We start from the raw sequence: 27,003 nt of genomic DNA, 5'->3' as shown, positions 1-27,003 counted from the left end.
ATAAAAAAAAAGGAAAAGAAAAAATAACCAAACGGCAGTAATAATAATAATAGTAATAACTGGGGTGTACGGCAGCGGCGCCTGGGTCCATTCAACTGTGAAGGCCGTTGGAAGGTAGCCGCCTAAAGGCATTTGAAGATCTTTAACCACCAGGAGGCGCTTGCGCACAGGCGGAGAATGAAAAAAAAAAAAGAAAAACAGAGGATGGGGAACGAATTTTTTTGTTTCTTTTTCCCAGAATTCTAGGGGGAGTTTTTACGTCTGGCAACGTTGCACCTCAGTTTCTGACGAGCGACTTTCAGTGTCAAATCGGCGCTTCTCGCTAGTCGCAGCTCGTCCACACGGGCAACAACAACGTTGCTCAAAGAGTCCAGCCATTTTGTTTTTGGTTTTCTTCGGAGGGAAACAGCAAAACTCGAGACACAGCTGCTCTTTTTTTTTTTTTTTTGCTTTACCTCTTTTCGTTGTGTGTGTGTATCATCGGAACTGGAAGAAAGTTTTTGCACGTTGCCTCCAAAAAACAACGTCAAGTGAATCATCCTGCTCTGAAAAAGAGGAAACATCAAAGAACACACACTCGTGAGGACTTGGTAATTAAAAAGAAAAAGAAAAAAAAAAAAGGCTGCCATCGCGTCACAGCTAAAAAGCACCCAACAAATTGGATTGAAAAAATTATTTTGTGTGCCCAGTGGTGTGCTGTTTTGGTGGTGGCGGGTGCGTGACACATCCTCTTTTCTTTTTATCATATCAGAGAGTGTGTTTTTTTTTGTGTGGGGGGGGGGTTATTTTCCTTGCTGGTTGTGTGCAGTGTGTGCGTGCGTTTCTTGTGCGAACGAGTGTTTTGTTCTTCGGTTTTTTCAACCATAGAATTTTGTGTTAGTGTGTGTGTCGTGTTCGCTTTTTTCCAAACGCCTGGAATACTATCGAAGGAAGCAACAAAAAAAAAGGAAAAACATTTTCAAGAGAATCATCTCTCTCACTCGTGTGTCGTGTGAAATCTGAAAGGTAAAGAAAAAAAAAAAAAAGCCCCTCAAATTCATATCCATTTATTTATTTTTTGATGGGCAACGTCCATAAATTGTAAAGAAAACGAGTTTAGACGGATTTTGGCTGCCATGTCGGAATAATGTCTACTGAAAAAGAGATAACTTCCTTTTTCTTTCCTCGTCTCTCTGTGTGTGTGTGTGTGTGTGTGTGTGTGTGTAGGGAAAAACGAACATATAATATCGATGTGACTGTTGAACCACGTCGAGGATTTTCCCAAAAGCCCCAAGAAACTCGACGAAAAAAATAAAATAAAATAAATCGGTGTGGTTGATGTAAGAGAATCGCTCTGTTTAAAAAGGCATCCGTCCTCGGGAAAGAAAGAAAGAAAAAAAAGGCCCTTTTCTCCTTCGTAGCCCCCGAAAAGAAAAATGGAGTGAGAGGAGAGAAATGCGTGTGAGAGTTTGTCTTTACCACTTCCTGTCAGATCATCATTATTATCATAGACATAGTTCTACATATTCGTTTGAAGACCCCGAAAAAAAAAATAAAATAAAATACAAAGAGAGGGGGGCCCCATTGCCAGAGGTACACACACAGCTGGGAAAATCAAAAGCAGCAAATGTTGAGAAACGGAACGGCCAGTCGATGTGCGGATGGACTTTTTTTTTTTTTTTTTTTTTTTTGTTGTTGTTGTCCTTGTTTCTTTTTCTGTAAATGAAAAAAGGCTGTTGTGAAAATTATGCATTCCTCAGTTTGAAGAAGAAAAAAAAATCGGAATCTAAAAAAGAGGGGATTTTGTTTTCGGCTCATGCATCAAAGTCTAGCGTCGCTTTTTGTAGGCATCGGATAGGCCCTCGTGATTTAACCCGTTTCGCTTAAGGTAATCGCTCAACACGAAAACAACACGCTCGCTTGTGTTTTTGTTGTTTTCAGCTAGCATAACCTCTCTCTGTAATAATAATCAGTGAAATTCATGGCAAGTTTCATACCTGAACGTTCTTTTTTTTTTTTTTTTTTTTTTTTGGGCCTGCCCCACTGCACAGAAGTAACGGGGCATTTTTTTTTTTTTTGTGTTACTTGTTTTAATTGTTTTACATATACGAACCAGTGGGGACTTGGAAACCAACTCGGATGACTTTCATGACAAAACTCAACGCCGAGTCGTTTTTATTCTTCGTATCTTTCTGTGCGTACACGTTGAATGATGAAGTATCAAACGCAACAAAGAGGCCCCAAAATGCGTCCGGGGTATGGAATCTTCTCACAAGCGGACAAGTCTTCCATCATCTTTTTTTTTTGTGTGTGTGTGTGTGAAGGGGGGGGGGGGGAGGATTCATCGTTCTCCATATCACACACATACATACACACACACATTTTTTGTGTGTGTTGTTGTTTCCCCCCCGTTCTCTCTACTAATAGTTACACTATTATTGTCTGCTCCTTCCGCTAGGTGCCTTTTGTTTTTCATTAATATTTTTCTTAGACCTTTTGGGTCGAATTGAAAAATTATGCAGATGACTGCCCTTCTTTGGGTTCTCGATCCCCCCTTCTGGTCTTATTATTGTTTTTTATTTTTGGGTTTCCTCTTCTTACCCGAACAAGAACAAACCAGACGGATGGACGATGGTCGTCTACCTGTAGGCCGCTTCCCACCTGGCGGAATCACGCTCTTTTTCCTGCTGCCCTAGCCAGTTTTTTCGTTGTTATTGTTTGATCAAGGGTCCGTATCGACTATCGAAACTCATATCCACATCGCTTTTTTTTTTTTTTTAAGTATTTATCTTTTTCGACCATCTGGACTTCTATTTTTGATAAGACTAAACACACACACATACACACTTTTGAAGTTGGAGGGAGTGTTTAAAGTCCCAAACACTCAGCGGGTTGTCGTCTCTCTTTTTTTTTTTTTGTTTGTTTGTTTTCTTCTTTTTCTTTACTTTGATGATCCACCGGGAGGGTTTCCGTTGCATATCGCTACGATAAACTGTTTGGCTCTCTATATGGTCACTTTTTGTAGAAAAAAAAGAAAAGAAAAATGAGGGCGGGAATATTGTGGATGTCAAACATTTCTAGCGGTTCAAATGAACGTTGTTTTTCTTTTCTTTCTCTTTTTTAATCCAGCTACCGGATGCTGGATAATCGCTTAAAAGAAAGAAGAGAAAAATCCTTCTTTTAACTTTGTTATTTTCTTTTTCTTTTTTTTTTTTACCTGAAACATTTAGAAAAAGAGAGAAAAGAAGGTTTGTCTTAAGGGTCAAGAGGTAGAAAAAGGAGATAAAAAGCTGACGCACGTCACAATATATTGAAAAGGAACGGTCTTCTTCTGCGGATGATCATTAAGAAAACCTCTAGCCTTTTTCTGATGGTGGGGGCATTTTTTTTTTTTTGTTTCGTTTTGTTTCTTTTCTCTCATTTTTTTTCTTCGTTGAAAAAAAAAATACCATTTGAAACTCTCTTGAGAAAGAAAGAAGATGCGGCGTTGGGGGCAAAAAGGATGGGCCAAAAGGCCAGGCGATACGGTCCCCCGGCCGCTAATGGAATCGCTCGTTCAGCGAGTTAACGATCGATTAGATCTGATATTATTTATATACATACACACACACACACACACTGTGGATATGTGTGTGTGGAGTCTTTAGGGTTTCTGTTGCCTCTTAACTCCGCGGATAGATTTTTAATGGCCAACTGGGCGCTCCGATAAGATGTGGACCACAACCATTTTCCTCTTTCCTTTTTTTTTTTTTTTGGCTATAAAAATAAAGAAGAAGAAACCCTTTTTTATGATTAACAACTCGCAGTCGTTTGAGGCCCAGCCGAGGGATTTCGATGTCGTTTTTTTTTTTTTTAAAGCAGCGATCATCAACTGTTGAGCTTGGGATTATCGATCGCAGTGAGCAAAACGATGAAGAAATGGCAATAGAGGAATCGGTTCCGCTAGACCCGTTATTGAATAGTTTGCTCTCTTCCCTCTTTTGTTGAGATCGAAGCTGAACCGTGTCCAGGTGCAAGAAAAAAAAAATGGAATCTTCTGCTATATTCATAATAAAAATAAATGCGCATTCCATCGCTATTCTCCCCCTCTTCTTCTTCTTTGCCCGACACCTCTTCCCCGTTTTTTTTTTCTTTCTTCTTCCTGACTCTTTATTTTCATCATCCAGTTCAACCATTTTCCTTTCTTTTTTTTTTTTTTTTTTTGCTTCTTTTATTTGGCATTCGGATGGTGGAAGAGGGGGGAGAAAGAATGGCCCCAGGAAGGTACATAGTCTGCTGTTGGGACAAAAAAGAACTAGGAAGAGAAGAAGAAGAAAGAAAGAAGTAGAAGAATAAGAGAAGAAAAAAAAAAAAGAAAAGTCTTGTTCTTTTTTTTTTTTTTTTTTTTATCAAACTTGTACCTGGAGGCATCGGTAGAAGAGGCACAGTGCCAGAGTCAAGGTAGATAGGGACCCTCTTTTTTTTTTTTTTAGTGTGCGGCCTGAAGGGGTTCCCGACTTGTGTGTGTGTGTGTGCAATGTGTTATACACGCAAAGACCCCCTCCGTCCTATCTCCCTTTTTTTTTTATTTCGTCTTCAATATGTGTTTTATATGAAGGAGCCCCCGTCGCACATACACACACACACACACACACACGCTAGTTAATATAAGACAGACGTATGAAGAAAGGCGGGAAATCAACAACACCTTTATACCGCACACATACACACTTTCGGGTTCTTTGGTCGATTCCGGATGAATTCTATGAAATCAAAAAAAAAAAAAAAAAAAACGCACGTTCGAGTTTTCATTTTCTTTTTTTCTTATAGAAAATGTGAAAGCTTATTTTTTTGATTGTATAAAAATGTGTGATAATGACGTCGACCCTTTTGTGTGTAAAAGGTCAATCGAAAATTTGGGTTGATTTTCAGGGGAAGGGGAGGAATAAAAATACTCCATCCGGCTTGATGGCTCCGGGTGTGTGTATGTGTGGGGAGAAAAAGGATAGGGTGGTAAGGTGGGTTCGAGAAATGATGTCATTTGACTTGATTACTCTCTCTCTATCCGTGTGCGTGCGTGGAACATGGAAACCAACGAGTCATGACCTTTAATGGCGTCGAGAAAGGAAGAAAAAAGTCTTCCATTTTATTTTTCGTTCCATGAATGCAGTTCCATCTCCTTGCGTTTTTCTTCTCCCATTTTCTTGTCTCCTCCTTTCGTCCGTTTTGATGGACTGGGACGACTCGACGGAATGACAGCTCACTACCGGCTCTTCCCACACCGTCCCTATTCAAAAAAGCTGGAACAATCATCATAGATATTTCCCAACAATGACCTGGCCATCCGTATTTAAGTTGTAGTTCCATTCAAGTCGTCATCGTCAACCGTTTTCTCTTTAATTCTCCCTTCTTTTTTTTTTTTTTTCTTTCTTTCTGATGAGTTCGATGATGTGACAGTCTCGTGCGGACCGTAGCCGGCCCCCAATTTTCGTACCCAATTATGTACGGCGTTTTTTTTTCTTTTCTTTTGTCCAGTTGACTTGGCTCATGGCAGCTGTTGTCTGGGTGCTGCTGCCTTCGTCTTCTTCTCCGTTTGTTTTTACTCCTCGTCCCATTTCGCATTTGATGGACAGGCACATTGTCCACGCACACGGGGGCAAGCATCAACGCACACGTGGAGAAACATAATTTTTTTTTTTTTTTTTTTTTTTCATTCCCTTTTCCTGGAATTAAATATGGTCAGTGGATCGACGATGGACGAGATCGATAATGCGACTAGTCGATGCGGAATCGACTGCGACAATAATTGTCTTAATGTCAGTCGTCTATTTCGGGTCTGCTGTCGCGCGCTATTTGAATGTGTTTGTGCTCCGGCATTTTGACGTTTTAAAAAACAAAAAAAAAAAACAAAACAAAAAACAAGAAACATGTTGTTTGACCTACGCGAAAGGTAACTGGGTGGTCAGTCTCATTTCAACTTCATTAGTTTCATATTTTTTTTTTCGCCTTGCGGGCTCTTGTTGTTGCAGCCTCCAACGAGCGTCCATCTCTCTTTTCGAGGCGCGAGTGTAAAAGAGAATAAGAAGAAGAGCTCACCTAAAATTATCATCACAACTAAACATGAAGCCCGGAGCCAAACAGTTGTAACTTCAATCATATGAGCCCTCATTGTGAAGGGAAAGAAAAAGAAAAAAAAAAATTACATACGGGAGGAGGAAAAGGAGAAAAAAAAAAGAGGATGGAGGGGTGAAGACAAGGCATATACAGCGAGATGATTACACGAACAACGATTGTGTTTTTCCTGATTTGACCTCGCGTGTGTGTGTGTGTGTGTTGTGCAGCGTGATTCCTCTCGCACTCGTGGTCGGCAACTCTGCGGGTGTGTGTGTGTGTGTGTGTGATGGTGGCGGATCATTTTGTTTTTGGGCTCCCTTTTTATTTCGTTTTTTAAATGATGAAAATAAATTGAAAAAAAAAAAATCAAAATGGAAAGGGGGAGAGGGAGAGAAATGAAATCTACGCTCTATTTGTTTTTGCTTTTTGAAATTCGTTTTTAAAAAGAGGGGGAGAGAATTTATTTATTTATTTTTTTTTTTTTAGTTAATTTCAAGTAAATAGGGGAGGGGACCGGAGGAGTGCCAAGCACAATAACGGTTTATTCATTGCACCTCATTACATATGCAGGAAATTGCACCTTTGTTATTTTCGTGTTTTTTTTTTCTTCGTTCTTGCTAACCCGTTCTCGTTTTGTTTCGGTATTTTAAAGAGACAACGAACTGCATTTAAATAAAAAATTTATTTTTTTTTTTTTTGGTTCATTGGAAAATAGTAATCATAAAATTATTTATTTTTGATTGGATTCCGCAGGTGGATGATGACACAGTTTTCATGGCGCGATTGAAAGCATCCGAATCAAGCAGATTTCTGTCCGTTGCCATGGCGACCATCCTCTTCGTCGTCCTTTTGGCCCTGACCGCCTCGTTTCCAATGGCCACCGCCGCCCTTCCGGATATCGGTCAAGTTTTAATTGCATCCAGCAGCAGCAGCAGCAGCAGCAGTCGGAATACGACGTCGATGTCGATCAGCTCCAGCCGCAAAGATCCATCGGCCGGCATCAACAGCATCGTCAAACAGTTCCACTGGCCGCGATCGAGCGTCACCGTCAACGGCACGAACCGAGGCTTCCGCCATTTGACGATGGACGTATCGAGCGGACGCATTTACGCCGGCGGAGTCAACCGACTCTTCCAGCTCGACTCGAGTCTGTCGGTCGAAGCTTCTGTCGTGACTGGCCCAGTTGCCGACAGTCCTCAATGCCACGCCAGTGGATGCGCCCCGTCCAGCGGAGTCGACGCCGTGTCCACCGACAACGTCAACAAAGTGCTGATCGTTGATCGCGACGCCCGGACCCTGTTGGCGTGCGGCTCAACATCGCAAGGGGCCTGCACCAAGTACCGTCTGTCCAACATTTCATCCGAGCCGGAATTCATCTCGCGTAACGTGGCGGCCAACGACGAAACGGCCTCAACGTTCGCTTTCATCGGGCCGGAGCACTACAACCCTTGGGGCCGGTCCAACGTCCTTTACGTCGGTACGACCTTCACCTCGGTGGGCGAGTACCGCCACGAAGTGCCGGCCATCTCGTCACGCAACCTCTACGATCTTGACTTTGCCGAGTTCTCGTTCACTAAGCAGTCGACGCTGCACATCGACGTCAAATATCGCGACCATTTCCTCGTCAAATACGTCTACGGCTTCAATGCCTCGGATTTCGCTTACTTTGTCGTCGTCCAGAAGAAATCGCACCTGCCCGGCGAGGAAGAGCTGGGCTACGTCACCCGACTGGCTCGCACCTGCATTTCCGACGCCAATTACGATTCGTACACGGAAGTGACTTTGCAGTGCGGCGGCGGGGCCGATGGCCAGGGAGCTTACTCGCTCGTCCAGGACGCCAAGTTGGCTCAAGCCGGACCCGATTTGGCCAACAGCCTGGGATTGAGTCCTGGCGATCCAGTTCTCGTCGGTCTCTTCTCGCCCCCAAAAGGCATCGGCAGCTCGGAGCCGAGCCATCAATCGGCCGTTTGTGTTTTCAGCATTGCGGACATTGAGGCTCGCTTCAATGAGAACATTCACATGTGTTTCAACGGCAGCCTCCAGTCTCGCAACATGGAGTACATTTCGGGCCCCATTCTCGACGGCAAATGTCCCAAAGCCGGGGTAAGCTCAAGACTCTCATTTCATTTATTTATTTATTTTTTTTTTTTTTCCTACCATGGTGGGCATTTTTTTTTTTTTTTTTTACCGACTCGTGTGCTCAGCCTCGTTAGTCCCGGGCGGAACGGCTAATTGGTAGCCCATACAACCGGCCAACATTTTTATTTTATTTTTTTTTTTTTTTTTTCGTTTTGGTTGGGGGGGTCCTCGTTAACCCGCGGCCGCCGTTTGTGGATGATGCCGGTCTTTTCAAGAAAAAATGCGAGAGAGAGAGAGAGAGAGAGAGAAATGTGAAGCACACAAATATTATTTTGAAAAAATAAAAAGAAGCAGGTGGTGTGGGCGGTGTCCATCTGCGTTCGCTCTTTGTTTTGTTTTCTTCCTCTCTCTTTCTTTGGGTTAACGAAACGAGATGAAAGATGTCTTGCAGAGTGAACAGAACGTGAATTCATCATTTCACGCTAGGGGAGCTGGGCATTTAGAAAAAGAAAAAAAAAAAGCAAATGACTTCGGAGGAGTAAAACCGTAACTGGCCAACTTTTTCATTTTAGTGGATCGAATGACTCGGTTCATGGCCACAGTTACGTGGGTGGAGATAAAAAAAAAAAAAAAAAAAGACGGTCCCCTCATTTTGCGTTTCCACCGTCTGCTGGTTACGAAGGCTGCGCTTGTGATGATGATGATGATGATGATGACGTTTACGATAGCTGCCCATAAACAAACATCATAACCGCACGCACACACATTTTGCCCGCTGACCACGAAACGTGATTCTGCTCCCCTCTCTCTCGTCCAATCTCCCCTCTCTCTCGTCCAATGTTAGTTTTCATTAATTTGTTGTTTTTTTTTACGTTTTAAAGAGATAAAATTTCTTCTTATTATTTTTTAAAATAAAATGAAAACGACATGGTTAGGACGGCCGATCGGGATCGTAAATAATGATGGGACCAGGTGGTGGTTGTCGTCTAACGGCTCAAGTGGAATCAATATGCCCCTATCTTAAAGGCGGGCTCTTCTGTCTGTTGGTTAACAGATGAAATCAATTTTTTTTTTTGTATTCCTCTCTCTCTCTCTTCGTCGACATCTTTTGTTTTTATTATTTTCTACCCTACAATTTGTTGTTGTTTTTTCAGGGAGGGGGGGGGGATTCGAACTCTTGACTTGTAGAGTTTTATCGATCTAACATTAGGGAGAGATGCACACTTGGTTACCACAAAGCTTTTGATGAATTTTCAAGAGTTGGGGACTGAGGTGAAAGGCAAGGGAAAGAATAGAGGGGAGGGGGGGGGGACCTATAAAAAACGAGGCCGGCGGCGGCATTTCTCCAACTAGTAGGTGAAAAAAAAAGAGTGTGGGGGAGAGAATGAGAGACTAGTTGGTAGACACACACACACACACACTATCACGCACGCAAACATCCTACAATGTTGTTTGTTCCATGATGTCGGGTTCGGAAAGGGAGGGGGGGGGAGAGAGTAAAATAATTCATCAGTTTTCGGTATTTTCTCTTTTGTACTGTAGATCGCCCCCCTCGGTTCTGTTCGTTCCACGATACCTTTATAGTGTTATATTATATCAAGTTTTGGTATATAACATAGTTTGATAGTGAGGATGAAACGGCTAGTGGCCAAAGGGGGGGGGGAGGAGGAGGAGTAGGAATGAAAAGGATCGACTGGCTACGAACAAGCTCGTCAGTCGTTTACGGATTAATACGGTTCGCCTGACGTGAAGCAATTTGTTGTGGAAGTCTCATTTTTTTTTTTCTTTTCCATCTCTCTCTCTCTCTTTTGTTCCAGCGAAAGAGATGCCGGCCCCCCCTTTCCAAAAAATGTGTTTTTTTTTTTTTTTAGTAGTGTGATATTCTTTCAATAGGATAGGCCAAACATTCTTTTCTTTTTAACTTGTTCATCATGAAATTTTCTCTCTCCTTCTCGTTGTACCTGACGTTTGAAATAGCCGCCAGATAATTTACACCAGCCATTGTCCTACACTCACTTCGTCGGTACGGCCCTTTTTCAACCCACGCCGGTCGTTCAAAAAAAAAACTTTTGAGGCAAGTGGGGAAGGGGGGGGGGGGGGGTTCACGGGGAATAGCTTTAACTACGGTACACCAAACGAGAAAGAGAAGGGTTGAACTTTCGTAAGGGATTTTTTTTTTTTTAAAGCAAATTTAATTTCCATTTTAATAAAAAATTTAAATAGAAAAAATGGTTGGGTTTTTTTTTTTTCATTGATCTCTGCGACGTCAATTCCATTAAGAGGTTAAAATAATTAGCATTTTGGCCAACGGATGTGCGGTGTTCCAACTGCGCGCGTCTCCACCCAATTTTCCGGTTGGCTTCTTTGAAACAACTTTGATGTACGTTCGTTTTTCGTCATCACATCGGTCGGGGGGGGGGGGGGGGATTTAAACGAAATGTTGCGAAATGTTCGTTCGTGAAGAGAAAACGGTAAGATTTTTTTTTTTTTTTTTTTTTTGTTTGGTGGGGGGTGGGGTGGGGTTTGTTCGCCAGCGTGTTGACAACTAGCCAGTTTCGTATGACGACCCCGAACCGATTCATACTAAGTGTGTTGTTTGTTAGAAGAGGGGTGGGGGGGGGGGGGGGGGAGGAGGAAAGAAAAGAAATAACAGGAGACGCAAACTGAGTTTCGGTGTAACGCACACTGGCGATTCATCAAGACGGGGACCCAGAAAGAGGCCACTCTGTGTATATACACAGAGCGATAAATAAATAAGTCGCCAGATGTGTTTGTTTAGCTGGCGTCTCTCGCTGCAATGGCCGTATAAGAAAGAAGAGCTTCTTCTTTTCCCCTTCGAAGTAAAGAAGATTTTCAAAGTCAAAAGAAAGCCTTTTTTTTTTTTTTTTTTTTTTTTAAATTTTTCTAGTTACGTTTCAAAAAGCCGATAGTCTTATTTTTTGATTAGATTCGAAGCGAGAGGAGGTAAACGTGTGTGATCTATCGGGATCACGAGCCAAAGTTCATTTGATCGCTGGGTATCGTAAACGAAACAGCAGCAACGGACAGCCGAGAGTGATGGCTTCACGCACTCATTCTTTCATATTTTTTGAAAGAGGAAGGGGGGGGGGCATCCCGAGCTGTCTCATTGGGGGCTCATAAAAACAAAAGAAAACTTGACCGAGAGCTACATAAATATGGAACGATAAAAAAAAAAAAGGCATTGAAAAAGTCAGTGAGTGAGAAAAAAAGAAGAACTTGTTTTCTTCCCTGTTTTTATTTTTTTTTATTTTTTACTGGACTCGTGTTTGGCTTCCTGTTTAGAATTTTTGTTTGGCCGAAAGAAAAAAAAAAAAAATTTCTCTCTCGCCCTGAAGAATAGGAGAATTATGCCGTGTTACAACGGGTGGGATAAAGCTTATTGGACGACTTTCTTTTTTCTTTACCCTTCTTTATTTTATTTTTTTTTTCTTTGAAAAATAAACATATTCAGTCTATATAACGAAAGAAGAAAAAAAAAAAAAAAAAGGAAAGAAAAGCATTTTTTTTTTTTTTTCTTGAGGTCCAAACCCAAAAAAATCGTGGCTCTTTTGCGTTCAGGGTTCCCTGCCGCGTTCACAATGGCCGCCAGCAACCAACCAGAACCCCCCATCTCAACGAACCTATACAGCGTGTATAATCTCCCCCCTTCCAAAACTCTTTTATACCTTTCAAAAAAAAAAAAAAAAAAGAAGAAAAATGTCGGCGGGATCTCTCGGGCTAGAAGGGGACAGACCACATTAGTCCAGCGTTTTTTTATTTTATTTTAAAGGGAAAAAAAAAAGAAAAGAAATATTTTAATTCTTTGTCTCGGAGTGAAGGGATAGGAAAAAAAAAAAAAATGAATTCGTTTTTCTATTCACCTCGTCTGCTATCAGAAACATTCGAATAACAGGAAAGCAATCGTCTCATTTCAATTTTCTTCGTTTGAGTATTAAACCGTGTCTCGTTTATCGAAGAAGAAAAGCGAAGAAAGAAGCAAAATTGAGATAAGAAATAGAAGAATATATTTGCTTTTTTTTTTTTAGGTAGTAAGTAAGCAAGCAAGTACAAGAGAGTGGACCAATCATTCGCGGCGGGAGATATCATGGAATAAAAAAAAAAAAAAAAAAAAAGGTTATTATTTAAACGATGCGCCGTTTGAAGAAAGGAGAATCGTTTTTGAAAAGCGCGCGCGCACGCAGTTTTGCGCACAAAGAAATAAAAAAAGGGAAAAACTGAACGAAATAATAATCACGGCCGTGTTTTTAATCGATGATTAAAAATAGAAGAACATAAAAAAGGGGGGGGGGAAATAATTCTAAATGAAATTATTTTTTTTTTTTTTTTTTTTTTTTTGAAGAAAAAAAAATAGATATAATAGTAATAATAATAATAATCATAATAATAATAAAAAAGAAAAAGAATTTCAGTAAAATGTAGCTAGGGAAGTTTATGAATAATGCATACAGCCTCTCTCATTACTGGTCGAGTTGGAGGTAATTAATCAAGCGGAAATTCCGAGACCGAGATGTATCCCAAATCTGGTCAAGTTCCTTTCTTGATTTTTCCTCCCTTCTTTTCATTCCGCTCAAATAGAAAAAAAAAAAAAAAAAAAAAAAAATGTGAGAAAAAAAATCTGGGAGAAAAAAAAAAAAAAAAAAAAAATTATTTAAACACGGGGCCATATCTTATCGACGTGGTGACCGGAGTCGGCGGCGGCGGCGTTGTGTGTCTTCCCTTTTTTTTTTTTTTTTTTTTTCGATTCCCCCTCCCAGTTCCAAAAAAAAAATATATATATATATATTATATTCCAGAATGATGTATATACGCACACCTGGAATATGTATATATTTAGAAAGGGGAAGGATATTCTTTTTATTTTTATTTTTTTGGCCCCCCCCCTCTGCCTTTCCTGTCTTTTTTTTTTTTTTCGTGTATTCAAATTCAAACGAAAAAAAAAAAAAATGGAAAGCGCGTGCTGAGCAAAAAGAGAATCGTGAGTGAGCTAGCGCACGCGGGATGAACTGGAAAAAAAAGGTGAATGCGTATAGAGTGGAAAGAAATCGAATGAAAGGTCGAGCTGTTGATTTATCTTCGTTTGATTCGGTCGCATGTTGTTAAGAAGGCTTCAGCTTGCTAGCTCTCTCTCGTGCGACTATTCATTAGTTGTGGGTTGAGCACATTCATCTTGGCTCGTTTTCTCTTTGTGTATTTGTATTTGCAACCTTTCGAGTCTTCCACCTCCTCCTCTCTCTCCTTGTTGTTTGCCTATTTGTACATTTTGATTTGATTATAATAAGCATTTTGTTTTTCTCTCTTTTTTTTTTTTTTTTTATGTATTTGATTTGTAGACAACCGGGAACATTCACAATTTCTGCGAAGTCGGACTGAAAATCGCCGGCATCGTGCCCATCTACAGCCCGCCGGCGCTCACCTACAGCCACACGCTGCTGACTTCAGTCGCCGTGTCTGGAACGGAACAACACACGGTCGCTTTCCTCGGCACGTCCGACGGACACATGAAAAAGGTAAACGTTCAATTTATTTCCTGTGTGACAACACATGTGTTTTTTTTTTTTTGTTTTTGTTTTTATCACACGTTTCGGCTCGAAATGTAATGCAACAAATTGCGTACAGCCCACACTCACGAGGGTATTAGATTGCGTTTGCTGTACGTACCTTGCGGGTAAGAAAGGAGGAATGATGATGAAACTGGGACCAATTTTCATTCCTGCCAACAAATCTCGCCAAAAAGAAAAAAAAAAAAAAATAAAAATAGGCTTTTAGTAGATTGGATTCGGTTGTTGTTACTTTCCTTCAAATCTCCTCACGCTTGTTCCCCCCCCCCCCTTCTCCCGTGTTGGCAGCAACACGCCCCAAGTGAGAGCGGGCTAAAGCAACTGTCAGCCGTGAACTGGGACAATAGCCATCCTGTCCACACACACGAAAATGCATTTTTTTTTTTTTCTTTCAAATAATAATGAAAAAAAAAAAAAAAAACGATGTACAAGGCCCAATATAGACGATTGGCTAGTGACGTCACACACACACACACGCACGTACAAGTGTGTGTGTGTGGCTGGCATTGTGGCGTTAAACAAAGGAAATCACAAAATGGCTGTGCACGAGGGGAAGATTCAACGTTTCACCGCCCCATTTTTTTTTTGCCAACATTTCCATATAGAATGGCATCAGTGGCAGGAGGGGTTGGTAGGACGGGAAAGAGGGGCGTGAAAAAAAAAAAAACCTTATTCTCGTCGACCTTTAAGCCCTAGCTTTTTTTCTCTGCGTTTCTTTTCTGTTCGATCCGTCAGTAATGGCAGCAGCACGGCATTTGATCCTATCATGTCCGCCTTCTTCTATCTCTCGTTGATAACGGTGTTTCTAATTTTTTTTTTTTTTTTTTTTTTTTTCGAAACGAGGTTTGTGTTAATCCGCATCAGCCGAAAGGTTCCACAATCAAAACAATTTTTCCCCATTAATTCTTTCATTTTTTTTTTTTTTTTTTTTTCTGTTTCGTATCGCGTTCGGAAAGGACGAACCACACAACTGACGTGTTCTTTGAACGCGTTCTGAAATCGAAGAGTTCAATGCCAAAAAAAAAAAAAAAATAAAATAAAAATAATAAGAATTTCACGTCGAAAAGGCCAAACAAAACACAAAAACAGCCGCACACGAAGAGCGGCCATTACAGACTCTGGACGTTCTCCGTGTGTATGTATATGTTTGTATTGTTGCGATTGTCATGCAAATGTCGACCAAACCCTTTTTCAGAAAAAAAAAAAAAAAGAGGCACAAAAGTTCGAACGAAGATGGAGAGACAGGTAACACAGACTTTGTATATTTCAACTGGTTGCAGCGTCGATGAGCAACATTTCACAAATGTTTTCGGAATTGAGCCTTCCTTCTTTTGAATTTTTTAAAATATATTTTTCTTTTCTTTTTTTTTTTTTTTTTTTTTTTTAAAAAAACAAAAAAAAAAAAAACGTACCGTTGTTGTGAAAGATCAGAGAGGAAAAAGAGGAGAGGTCGAAAGCGTGTCACATTGTGTCATTTCGTCTACGGCCGACTGCGTTTGGCTGCGTGACGACCAGGAGAAGAATCGCTGCCCACAAAATGCGGAGATGAAGGAGATTTCGGATTTATTTCTTTTCTGAACGTGAAAGAGAGAGAGAGATGGGGGGGGGGAGGGCAGAAATGAGACGCGCAATGTTCAGGAGAGTGGCAGAGAGAAGCTCTTCATCACAACTGGGCCGTGCACGTCTACGCTGAGGGAGGAAAACAACAAAGAACAAGAGAATGAGTTTTTCTGGGTAAAGGTGGAACGAGAGCAGAGACGGGAGTGCGTCTGTCACGTGTCAAAACGTCACGAAACCAAACAACAATAGAAGCCGAAATTTCAAATAATTATATAGCGAGCGCTTTTTCTATTCATTTTGAATGTTTTTAAATTGAATGTTTAAATAATCATCTGTTTGTTTTTTGTTTTTTGTTTTTTTCAATTCCAGATTCTGCTGGAATCCGGTGGTAGGGCGACGGAATTCGAGGAATTGCCAGTCGACGCCGGATCTACACTTTTACCTGATATGATGGTCGATTCGATCGGAGAGCACGTCTACACCATCTCGACGTCAAAGGTAAGAAAAAAAACAAAAAAAACCAAAGAATCATTCCTTTTTTTTTTTTTTTATTCTTCATCTTGTCTTTGTTCACTGGCCATCAAATTGGATTGCATTTTTTTTTTTTCTTTTCTATTTGATAGAAAGAGTAAGAGCTTTACTCTTGTTTTTCTCTTTTCTTTGGCATTTTTTTTTGTTTGTTTTTGGAATCCAGTCGAGGCGCGATATATCCGCCATGCTAAATCTCTTTGCGCAATTGCATGGGCCTCCGGCCTGTAAGAGGATTGGCCCCGAGTTGAGCGTTTGCTTTCGTTTTCTTCTTCTTTTTTTTTTTTTTTGTTTTCATTTCTCTCCCGATAAAAAGAGATACTTTTGTTCCTCTCTCTTTTGAATGGCCAATCTCCTCTGCCATCGTGTCTCATTTTTCATTCATTTACGATTCAGGATAGACTAAAAAAGGGATTCGCCTTTTAATTTAGTATTTAAAACTGGTCACCTTGTTTTTTTTTTTATTTTATTTTATTTTATTTTATTTATTTGTTTTTTTTTTTTTACCGCGGTCGGGAATGTCTTTTGACTTGTCGTCACGGCATCCTAATCAGAAAGAAAAAATCCAAAGGGGGGGGGGGGGGGATAGAGATAAAAGAAAAGAAAAGAAAAAAAAAAAAAAAAGAACTGGTCAAACGTAATAAGATTTGGTGGCAAGACTGGACGCTATAGAAGGTGGGTGCAATGATGAATCGAACCGAAGAAAACACGCACACAATCCCAGTGACAGGACTCTGCCGAGCGTGAAAGGCGGTGCATTCGAGAGAGAGAGAAAAAAAAGACCTTTTATATTTCGTGATGGTCAATTCAATCAACGTCACGAGACAAAACTGGAACATTTTTTTTTTTTTTTTCTTCTTCTCTTTTCTTTCTATTAGATATTTTAAAACAAAAAACCGGGTACCAGTAGCTGTGGCTTTTGTGTGTGTGTCTGTGTGTGTGTGTGTGTGTGTGTGTGAATTGTTTCATTCATTTTATATAGCTATCTATCTACTCAAATGATGGGAAACGTAAAATGTCCATTTTGCCCGGAACTCGACTTTAACGCGTTTCATCCGGCCCGTACTGGAGCACGATCTTTTTTTTTTTTTTTTTTTTTTTTTTCTTTTTCATTTTATTTATGGGGGTAAGGAAGAAAAGATGGCCGTCAGCTGCGTCCATTCAAGCGTTGCGTCCTATTAAAAAGAATCGGGTACCCCATACCCCACCCCCTCCTTTTTTTTTTTCTATGTGACGTGACAAAGTTGATGTGTAACCAACTCCACGCCCAGCTGGATCGAATCGAATCTCGTCAACTGTTCCAGAACGAAATAGGCAATACACACGAACAGACACACACACACACACAAAAAAAAAAACACGAGTCCTTCCCCCCCCCTCCAATTCGTACGATCTATAAATACATTGATACATTTTATTTTTTATTTTTTTTGTATGTTCATCCCGTTGTACAAAGTGAGTTTTGCTTCCCACCCACCCTCCTCACATTTATTTTTTTTTTTTTGTTATGTCGTTCATTACTTGCTGTATCGGATCCGGCTCGATCTAAATGACGGCAACGAGCCTAAGGGGGGGGAGGAGGAGGAGGCTTCAATACGATTTCCCGATTGCGTCTCTCGCATCGCAGACGCTGTTAGATAGAACGACGCACATCGAAGAGAGAGAAAGAGGCTCAAAAAAAAAAAAAAAAAAAAAAAAAAAAAAAAAAAGGGAATAGAAAGCAATCCAGCTCTTGCAAAGTGTGTAGGATGGATTAAATGTCTGCCAGGAGCCAATGGATCCCCTCCGTCTTTCCTTTTTTTTTTTTTACGCCTTTCTCTTTTCGCATTCTGTTCGATCGCGAGTGTGTGCCGCTAGGAGGATCTTCTTGATCCGTACGCTTCGCAATTTCCACAATCATCAACATCGCAGTTCAACTCGATTCTTTTTCCCGCCCAATTTTATCTGGATTTTAAATTTTGCTCGGCTAAACTCGTTCCAGAAAATCCTTTTTTTTTTTTATTTGTTTTTCCCTCTTTGTTTTTTTTTTTTTTTGTTCTGGTTTTTATCTACATCCATTGACTATGTTTAGCCCGGTGTTACACGACCCGATCGTCCGCTCCCATCATTATCTATTTCGAATTCGCACACACACAAAAAATAGAAGGGCGGGTTTTTAGGTGTGCTTGTTCGATTGGGTGTGTTCATGTTCCGTAACCGGAATCTTCCCCTTTTTTTTTTTTTTTTTTTTTACACACACGGTGGAGGTTAGCTAATCATGTGAGACACTGGAGAAGATAGGCGGTGAAAGATAGAAATGTAGCGATCGAGTTACTTTACTGCGTGGTCCGGCAACGCTGCAAAAGGATGAAACGCAAGAACACACAGAGAGAGATTGGGTCGTCATACTTTGCCTGCAAATGCATGTTGATGGCCGTGATCTGCGTGAGAAAACGGGAGGGTAGGGGGGTGACGTGCGTCTCTCTCTCTCTCTCTTCGCTCCGTGCAAAGAGCAGTTTTTGGCATAAATCAAGCGGCCTTAAAGGCAAGCGACTTGTGTGCTGGATGCGCGGTTGCATACAAACGGCCCCCTCTGGACCTGCCTTCTTTCATTCTCTTCCGTCTTTGGCTATGCGTTATGTATATACGCACACACAGAGAGAGAGAGAGAGGTTGAGAGCAAAGATTCAACGCGAATATGTTTTTTTTTTTTTTTTTTTTTTTCATTTCTATTTTTTAAAAAGGGGCCCGAAAATTGACGACGAGTGCGCGACCGCCATTCAAATGCTAAGTGACTGATGATTTTCTTCTAACCGCCAGGGAAAGAAGAGCTTCCGCCTTCTCTATTTTGCATTTGGGGTCGAAACCGGATCTCGTATGTTGAAATCCGGAAACAAACTCAAGATACCAAAAAAAAAAAAAAAAAAAAAATGTATAAATATTCGGTAATAGCTGCGAATGGCTACATTCCATTCCGGCTTTTATCTCTTTTTCATTTCTTTGATCGACTTTTTTTTTTTTGGTATACACTTGTCGTATTGATTTGTTTTTTTTCTCTTCGACTGGCGTTTGGACGCCCCCCCTCTTCTGCGTGAAGATGCAGCCGCCCGTGTGTGTAGCTGTCGTCATTGTCACAACTGGCCGACATTTTCTTGCCTCCCCCTCCCCACCCTCAATGTTTTGCGAGTAGAAGGGAACCTTATCAATGGAAAAAAAAAAAAAATCGGGAGAGAGCGGAAGAAAGGAAGAGACAGGCCGTCATCGTCCTGCAATCGGGCGTCGGCCCCCATCTTGTTTGACTTTGATTCGATTCCAATTATGTTTACCCCTGACGACAATAGCGGGCGCTATCTATGGCGCGGCGGTGCACCTTTATACACGTACGAAGGAGCAGCAAAGATGATGATGAAGACACACGCACACAACAACACAATCGATAAAGTTGGCAGACAGGAACACAAGAGAGAGAGACAGAGACAGCGAGAACCTGTGAGTTGCCCTTAGAAGATCAATCGGGAAATGAGTTTTCGCTAGCGCAAGTTTCGCCTTGTAAAAAAAAAAAAAATAAATAAATAAATAAAAAAAAAAAAGACGGGGGGACGGGGGAGGACGGGAGTAGGAATGAAAATGCAGTCATCCGTTCCCTACCAATTGCTTCCAGCCCGTTGCAATTGCTCTTCCGATCGTTACCTTTTTTTTTTTTGTATTTTCTTATATATTTTCCTTTTCCTTAAAAAAAACGAGAACCGCCCCAATAGTTTCGTTCGATTTCGTCATCATTCAGCTGGATCGCGATGTTGGGCACTCGTCCCTTAAAATTTTTTATTATTTTTGTTTTTTTAAACATCTTTAATGCTCTGGACAGTGATGGAATCGTCGCAACTGTTTCCGGCATTTCTCGTCATTTCAAATGGCCCGAAGGCAAAACAATTTATTTTCATTCCGCGGTCGGAATCCAATCTCGCCGTCTATCGACGAATTGCTACCCCCACCCTTTCCCTTTCAGCAAGTTATCGATTTAAATAAAAAAAAATTCTAAAATAAAAGAATGTGAACTCGAGGATGGCCCGCGCCAGTTGATTTTACATGTCATTTGATTAATTCGCGTGACGCAAGAAAACGAACATCGGAGGACTTGTATCTTCTCAACGACCCTCGTGTGCCCTCCTCTCTCCCCCCCCCCCCAACCCTCCCCCCATTGATTACGCGTAGCAAGAGAGGATTTATCACGCTACAAATCTCACGGCTGCTGCCTTCACCCTTCTTCTTCTTTTTGCTTCTTGTGCATGTTGGCCATCCACTTAGTATTCCAGACGGTAAAGTTCTTTTCTTTTGTTCGTCTTTCTAACAAGAGCAGACAACGTTGCCATGGTTGCGTTTCTCCGACGAGTCTAATCACACAAGGAAATGGTGTCTAATCTACTGTCGTCGACGACGTAGCCCTGGACCACACGCCGAAATCTGATGACATTCTTTCTTTTTCTTTTTTCGATTCACTTAAAAGAGATCCATTTTCGGGGTGCGTGAGTTTCCCCATCTGGCCGCGTCCCAACGGTTGTTGTTGTTGTTTTGTTTGAGAGAGAGAGAAAGAGAGAGAGAGAAAGAGAAAAAAAAAAAAAAAAAAACGGAACTGGCTGGAAACATCGATGATGGACGGGCTACATCTCCGGATCGGACATGATGGACGAGTTCCATCTCTCTTTCGTTTTCTTTTTACATGTGTGTTGCATCGCGATCAAATCTAAAAGCATTTTCAAAAAGAGATTTGATTATTATTACATTTATCAGTCAAATGTTTGTCCATGCGCCTCGGTCCAGTTAGAAGGATGGCGGGCCAGCATTGATCCTTCAAGTCATCCGCTCAAATGATTTCTTCACGTCCCGCCCCATCTCGGTGCGTACGAGCCAAGATGCTTTAAATAAAGAAGAAAAAGAAAAGGAATGGGAGGAGGGGGGGGGGGGGGAAATCGGGAAAGATAACACGATTGTTAATAGTGAATCCCAAACACACGCCCTTTTCCCCGTCTGCGCTGATAAGAGATAAGCACAAAAGCCTTGGGTCGTACGTACTTTGCCCGTCCGACGAGTTCGAACGCCATCGAATTCTCGTTCTACCGTGTTATATGTCCCTTATTCGATCGATATTCCCGAAGCAAGAAAACAAAAAAAAAAAAAAAAACAAAAAAAATCAGATCGTGGAAGAAAGAGACAAGGAGAGTCGGCTATTTCATCGAGCATAAGAAGAGAAAAAAAGAAAAGAAAAAATAGAGAGCCATTAAATGTGAAATAGTAAAGGGGGTAATTCGAGCGAAGATGCGCAAGTTAGGACACGGGCACTGTCTGCCTCGTCGATGTCGCCTATGCTTTTCTTTTTCTTTTTTTTTTTTTCCTTTGCCTTTGCCCGGTAGTTGAACTAGAAGGGGCTTTATGCAGCCCGATGCTGACAGCGCGTACATCGTAGAGAGATCGAATTAAATAAAAAAGAAAAAAAAAGAATCGAGAGCAATATATGCATGGTAAGGAAATAACGCATTTACAGTCGGGTTACGTACGAGAGAGAGAGAGGGGGGGGGGGGACTACGGCGGCATAGGGACCGCACTCGACTTTGATCTCGTCGTAGTCGGCCAATTAAACTGAACACGACCGCGCACGTCTGTGTGTTTTTTTTTTGTTTTTTTTTTTACCATCCTCTGCTCCCTGCCATTTTTGTCTTTATTTCTTCATTCGCTGTTTAAAGTGTGCGCCACAGCACGTACCCATTTGATTTATTTATTTATTATTTTTTTTTTTTTGAAGATCCTTATAGAAAAAAAAAACGCACTTCGTCATATTTTGCTCTCTTTTGTTTAAAAACAAAACAAAAAAAAAAAATTCTTTTTAAAATGTACTACATTAATCGACGATTGATTTTTTAAATTCTGTGTTTGACAGATCTCAAAAGTGCGAGTTGAGCACTGCTCCACCTACACCAACTGTTCGTCTTGCCTCGAAGCCCGAGATCCTTACTGTGGATGGTGTTCGCTAGAGAAGAGGTGAGCAACATTTTCAAACTATGGCCCGGCCGTTCGATGTGTGAAAACTTTTGGCTGATGTTCCTCTGCCTCTACCGAGCATAGGCAAAAAAAAAAAAAAAAGATGTTGAGCTCCTAAAACTTCGTGACACGGGGAGCTCCCCCACGTGCTCTAATGATGTCATTAGATGTTGTGAGCAGCTTTCGTACCAAAACAAAGAGATGCTGGCTAGTTGGCAGTAGAAATGCTCGCATTGCTAGAGAGAGAGAGAGAGAGAGTACTCGTCCCACGTCATGTCCCTAAAAGCTAATCCGCTTACAAAGTAAACTTGTAAAGTCGACTACGTTTCAAAGGTGCAACGGGGCCCGCCCTTTTTTTTTTTCTTGGCTGACAGGTTTCAATGGAAATATTTGGAACGAAAAGGATTTAGACGATTTTCTTTTTCTTTTTTTTTTTTTAATTAAAAAATTTATATATATATATATATATGTATATGTGCAGTTGCAAAATAGCGAAAGATGAGTTTCACTGTAGGCTTCTCTTTACGTCTTAAACTCTTGTTTTCGGGAGATTTGCGCGTCTATCAACTAGCGCGCAGACCATTGAATAGTCGAGAGATGTTTTGGAACGGGAGAGAGAGAGAGAGGCCGTGAAGCATTTAGGCTTTTGTTTGATTGGGGGGGGGGGGGAGTTCCAATACAAGAGATTCGATACGTTTAAAGTTGACTTCCTCATTTTATAAAGAGGAAAGACAATAGGTAAAATGGGTTGGAGGGCGACGAGAACATGAGACAATAGCAGAATCAAAAAGCAAACGGTATCTCCTTTTTCTTTTCGCTCTTCACTCACGTCTTTGTCGCAACACATACTTTGGCGTTGTTATCAACTTTGATGAATCCCACAGCCGTTTTTTTTAAAGGGAGGAGTAGCAAAGGCAAAAGTGCCACGCCATGCTGCGTCATTTTCAAAACTATTTCTTGCTCTTTTGCTTCGTCTCCTCACTTTAACTTGCCAACGTATCTCTTTCTACTCACACATCTAGAAGGAAGAAGGGCCTTCAAACTTTTTTTTTTTTTTTTTTTTTTTTTTTTTTTTTTAAGTCTGCCACATCCTACAATCCAATGACGAAACGACAACCAAAAATCAGCTTCAGCTTTCCATTTTTTTTTTTTTTTTTTTTTGTTCCTCCCTCCTCTTTTTGTGTGTGTGTCTGTGTAATTCGTGGGTCGTGTCGATGCTCTTCTGTCAGCCGATGCCATGTCTTTCATTCCCCCTTTTCTCCCGCTAGTTAACTTCCATTGTACGACATTCGGCTTCAGTAATCCACCGTTCCAGCGGGGAGGGTTATAGAGGAGTGCATCGATTCTATTCTTCTCTTTGGTGTCATTGAGAATACAGAAAAGAAGAAAGAAAGAATGAAGGGCGTCAGTAATTGGCCCAATGAGGCCTCCCCCCCCCATTCGCTTCAAAAAAAAAAAAAAAAAAGAAAGAATCATAAGGCCATTTTGATTTTGAGTCAATACGGACTACCCTCTGACGATCATTCGATTTTTAATTCGACAAAAATCAGTGGTCTTCAACAAAATAAGGAAAGCTACTTAACTTTGTTGTTTGTTTACTTTCGAAGAGGGGCCAAGAAAGTCCAACGTTATTTGTATGTCTTCATCGTTAAAGCCCCCCCCCCTCCGCCCAACTCTTTCTTAAACTCTTTTTCTCATTTCTGAATCGTAACGCTAATTGGGGGAGGTACTCGGCTACCTACTTTGTAGTACTGCCACTGTAAAAATTAAAAAAAAATGAGGACCAGCCCAAGCCAGCTGGCATTGTCCCCCCCCCCCCCTTTCCGGAATCGGCATGAAGTGGGCCAACCTCGTCGTGTGATGCAACTGTGCGAGCACTTGCTTCCCCCTTGGCTACAAGCATCGGAGAAATAAATGCGTCGAGTGTGTATTTGAAGCTCTTCTCTCTCTCTCTCTGTGTGTGTCCGTTAATGATGTTGACACCCACCCCCTCACTCACCGACTCGCGCTTACAGTTTAGTCTGACCTCTTGAAAACATTCGCGGATGGATGAGGTGGTGGTGGTGGGGGGGGGGGGATCTATCAAACGTGCACTTGTTTTAAAGGTGTTTTGTCTTGGATTTGTACTCATCTTTCGAGTCAGATTGGCTCGTTGTTATCCGCAACAGAATGTGTACTGCCCTTGATTTTACTAGAAAGAATCAAGGTCATACATTTTCTTTGTAAAATGAACGCTATTGTCAAACTGTTGACAAGGAACTGAAAGTCTTTTTTGAAAGCAAGACTTTAATCACATTCCGGGACTATCTGGGGGGGTGGAGGGGCCTGGGTACGAAAAAAAAAAAATAATAAATACAGGACGGGATGTAATTTTCAGTCCATCCATCCTTTTTAGAAAATTTGTTATATACTTCTTACTTTCAAAAAAAAAAAAAAAAAAAAAGAAACTTGGGTTATTTTCGTATTGATTTATTTGGGATAATATTTGTATAAAGAAAAAGAGAGAGAGAGAGAGAGAGAGAAGAAAAACAAAATCGATCGTGTGTGTGTGTGTGTGCGTTCGTCATCACGGTCGATGGCGTTCGTGACTCTGAATGATGACACGGGGAAGACGAAGATGAGATACTAAATGCGTTACAAGAGGTTCATCGCGAGCTCTCCTGCCTAATGTGATAATAATGATAATAATAATAATAGTCGTAATACGTTCTAGTAGTTTAATAGGAGCCCAGTCGACTGTGAACTGCCAGCGTATAAAATAAAATAAGGCGAAAGTGGGGAAAAAGCAGGCATCTAGCAAATCATAGAGTTACGTAGCGAAGAGGCGATGGTCTTGCCTTTCGTGTTGCCATTTGCCTATGTTGTACAACATTGTATAAGCAACGAGCCTCGTCTTTTATCTAACATCCCATATCGAATAGAACGCAGCCACTTGAGCTCGTCACAAGTATGTCTATATTTCTTTTCTTTCTTTCTTTTTTTTTTGGAAAACAAAAAATGGGGGGGTTGCCTAGGATCGTAATCGATTTGTTTTCCCTTTAAAAAAGAAAAGCGAGGGAGTGGGAGGGGGGGGGGGGGATATTGGGGGTCTTATAGTTTCATCAGAATAATAACGTTATACGAGATTTATCGGATGTCTTTCACCTCGTACAACGTGATAGACGGCGGGCCAAATAAAAAAAAAAAAAAAAAAACGTAACTACGTAAGAAATAAAAGCGAGGCCCCTGCGTTCTGATGATGATAATCATCATCGTCTTGGTACGCAAGCTTGAGAACGCAATCCTCTTGTCGAATGCGAAAGGAAATGAGATCCCTACTCGCCCATATCCCTCGCACTGCGTAATCGCTCCCATTTTTTTTTTCCCCTTTTCTTTTTCGGATATGTGTGTGTGTGTGTGTGTGTGTGTGTGTACGGCGGGATCTCGGAACTCCCATCGCCAGTTCAATCACGTCGTTACTTTCACCCCACTGGTTGCAAATCCTCCCTTCGATCTAGTTTAGGGGGAAAAATAAAAGAAAAAAATGGGATATTTTATTTTATTTTATTTCCATGCCAGAACGAAGAACATCAACAAGCAAAAATAGGTATTTGATTTAGTTGTTTTTGATTCGATAACGCAAGCAAAAGTCATGTCCCTTTAATTTTTTTTAGACAACTTATTTTTTATTTTTTTTTTAAAGGGTGACGTAACGTTGCAATGATGTGGCACAACTTTTTTTTTTTTTTTTTTTTTTTGTCTTTTCACTTTAGAATGGCAAACCGGAAGTTGATTATCTAGACGAGCTTTTTTTTTTGTATGTGTGTGTGTGTGTATGTCTTTGCATCCGCACCGCCGATGATGGCGCCGACGCTTTTTTTTTTTCCTTTTCCTCCGCCTTTCTTATTTATTTTATTTTTTACTATGATAAAAAAAAAAAAAAAAAAAGAGCCGAAAAAGAAAACGGTAGAGATAAAGGAGAGAGAAAGAGACAAAAAAAAAAAAAAAAAAAAAAGTTAAACAAAAAGAAGGCGGGTTTAATGGTGGGAACCGAAAAAGAAAAACAAAAAAGTTCCAGTTTTTCTAGTTCCTTAACAAATAATCAGATGCGTACGGCAGAGAGAGAGAAAACGAGAACGTGTTGTATTGTAAGGCGCGAGGGCGTGACCAAGTAACGCAAGTCACACACACACACACCACACAAGACACACATACCATAAGTCTACGCGTGATTATACGGGAGTGAACCTTCTAATAAACCGCCGGTTTCCGGGTCGTGTTTTTTTTTCTTTCGTTTTTAAAGTTTATTTTAGTATTTTTTTTTTTTTGTAAAGAAAGATGATTATCGGATGCTTATCTATGTCTGTGAAAAATAAGCTGTTTTTCTTAACATGGCTTTTTGAAAATGCGTTAGTTTACGAGAGAAGAAAGAAAGAAAAAAAAAATGTGAACTTTTTCTTTGCCCTCAAGTGTTACTGCCTTGTGAGCAGACATTGAACGAGTCGAGTGTTACGATGGGGGATGAAAAAAGAAAAATCGATTGAGACGACGGTCTTAAAAAATAAACAAATATTTGTGACTTTTCGTCTGGTTTTTTCTTATATGGTCTTGTGTGTGTGTGTGTGTGTGTGTGTGTGTGTGTGCATATCTTTGAGACTAGACCACGGGGAGAAGAAAAACTTTCATGTCAACATTTATTTTTCCTTCTTCTTCCAGAGATGGATGCCTTTATTTTATTTTTTTTTTTCCATAGTCTGCTTCATCTGCCTGTCGAATATGCGATTATACATTCAAACTTTGACACACGCCCCGCGCATTAGTCTTTCCCTTCCCTCTTCATCTCTCCTCGCTGATTGTCCCGATTTTATATTTTTAAATTTTAGCCTGCGCGCTCACCTCATTCGTTCCCCGGTAACGTTGGCATCGTCCATCGCTCCCACGTGATTTTTTGCTTCTTCGCTATCCGTCATGTTTCCGGACTTGATGAGTCCTAATGACGGGAACGCTGCACATTGCCTTGATTTTCGCAGAATGTTCGCTTCTCTTCTTAGCTCTTTACAATTAAACCGATGTCGATGATGTCGACCGTCTTTGAATCGAAAAGGAAATGACAGCCACCTTTCCCCATCGTCCTCTATTGCATTCGCCGCTCTCTCTCCCCTTCCGTCTATTCCTTTTTTTTTTTTTTTTTTTT

At 40.9% G+C, this 27,003-nt stretch overlaps 2 protein-coding genes across 2 annotated transcripts in view; both read left to right on the top strand.

Moving 5' to 3' along the window:
• Positions 1-343: 343 nt before the first annotated feature.
• Positions 344-27,003, top strand: part of LOC130686582 (plexin-B-like) — a 38,133-nt gene continuing 11,473 nt past the window's right edge. The window contains 5 exon segments of the mRNA XM_057509703.2: positions 344-1,005; positions 6,826-8,175; positions 13,503-13,679; positions 15,660-15,788; positions 21,730-21,830. Coding sequence (XP_057365686.1) covers positions 6,847-8,175; positions 13,503-13,679; positions 15,660-15,788; positions 21,730-21,830 — 1,736 coding nt within the window. The 5' untranslated portion in view covers positions 344-1,005; positions 6,826-6,846.
• Positions 19,476-27,003, top strand: part of LOC130686579 (actin-related protein 2/3 complex subunit 4) — a 26,535-nt gene continuing 19,007 nt past the window's right edge. Inside the window, exon 1 of the mRNA XM_059494103.1 lies at positions 19,476-19,482. The gene's annotated coding sequence lies outside the window, so the exon portion shown is untranslated. The remainder of the gene's footprint in view (positions 19,483-27,003) is intronic.

The sequence above is a fragment of the Daphnia carinata genome, chromosome 2 (assembly GCF_022539665.2).
Source record: "Daphnia carinata strain CSIRO-1 chromosome 2, CSIRO_AGI_Dcar_HiC_V3, whole genome shotgun sequence".
Classification (NCBI taxonomy): Eukaryota; Metazoa; Arthropoda; class Branchiopoda; order Diplostraca; family Daphniidae; genus Daphnia; species Daphnia carinata.
This window is presented reverse-complemented; position numbering and strand designations above follow the sequence as displayed.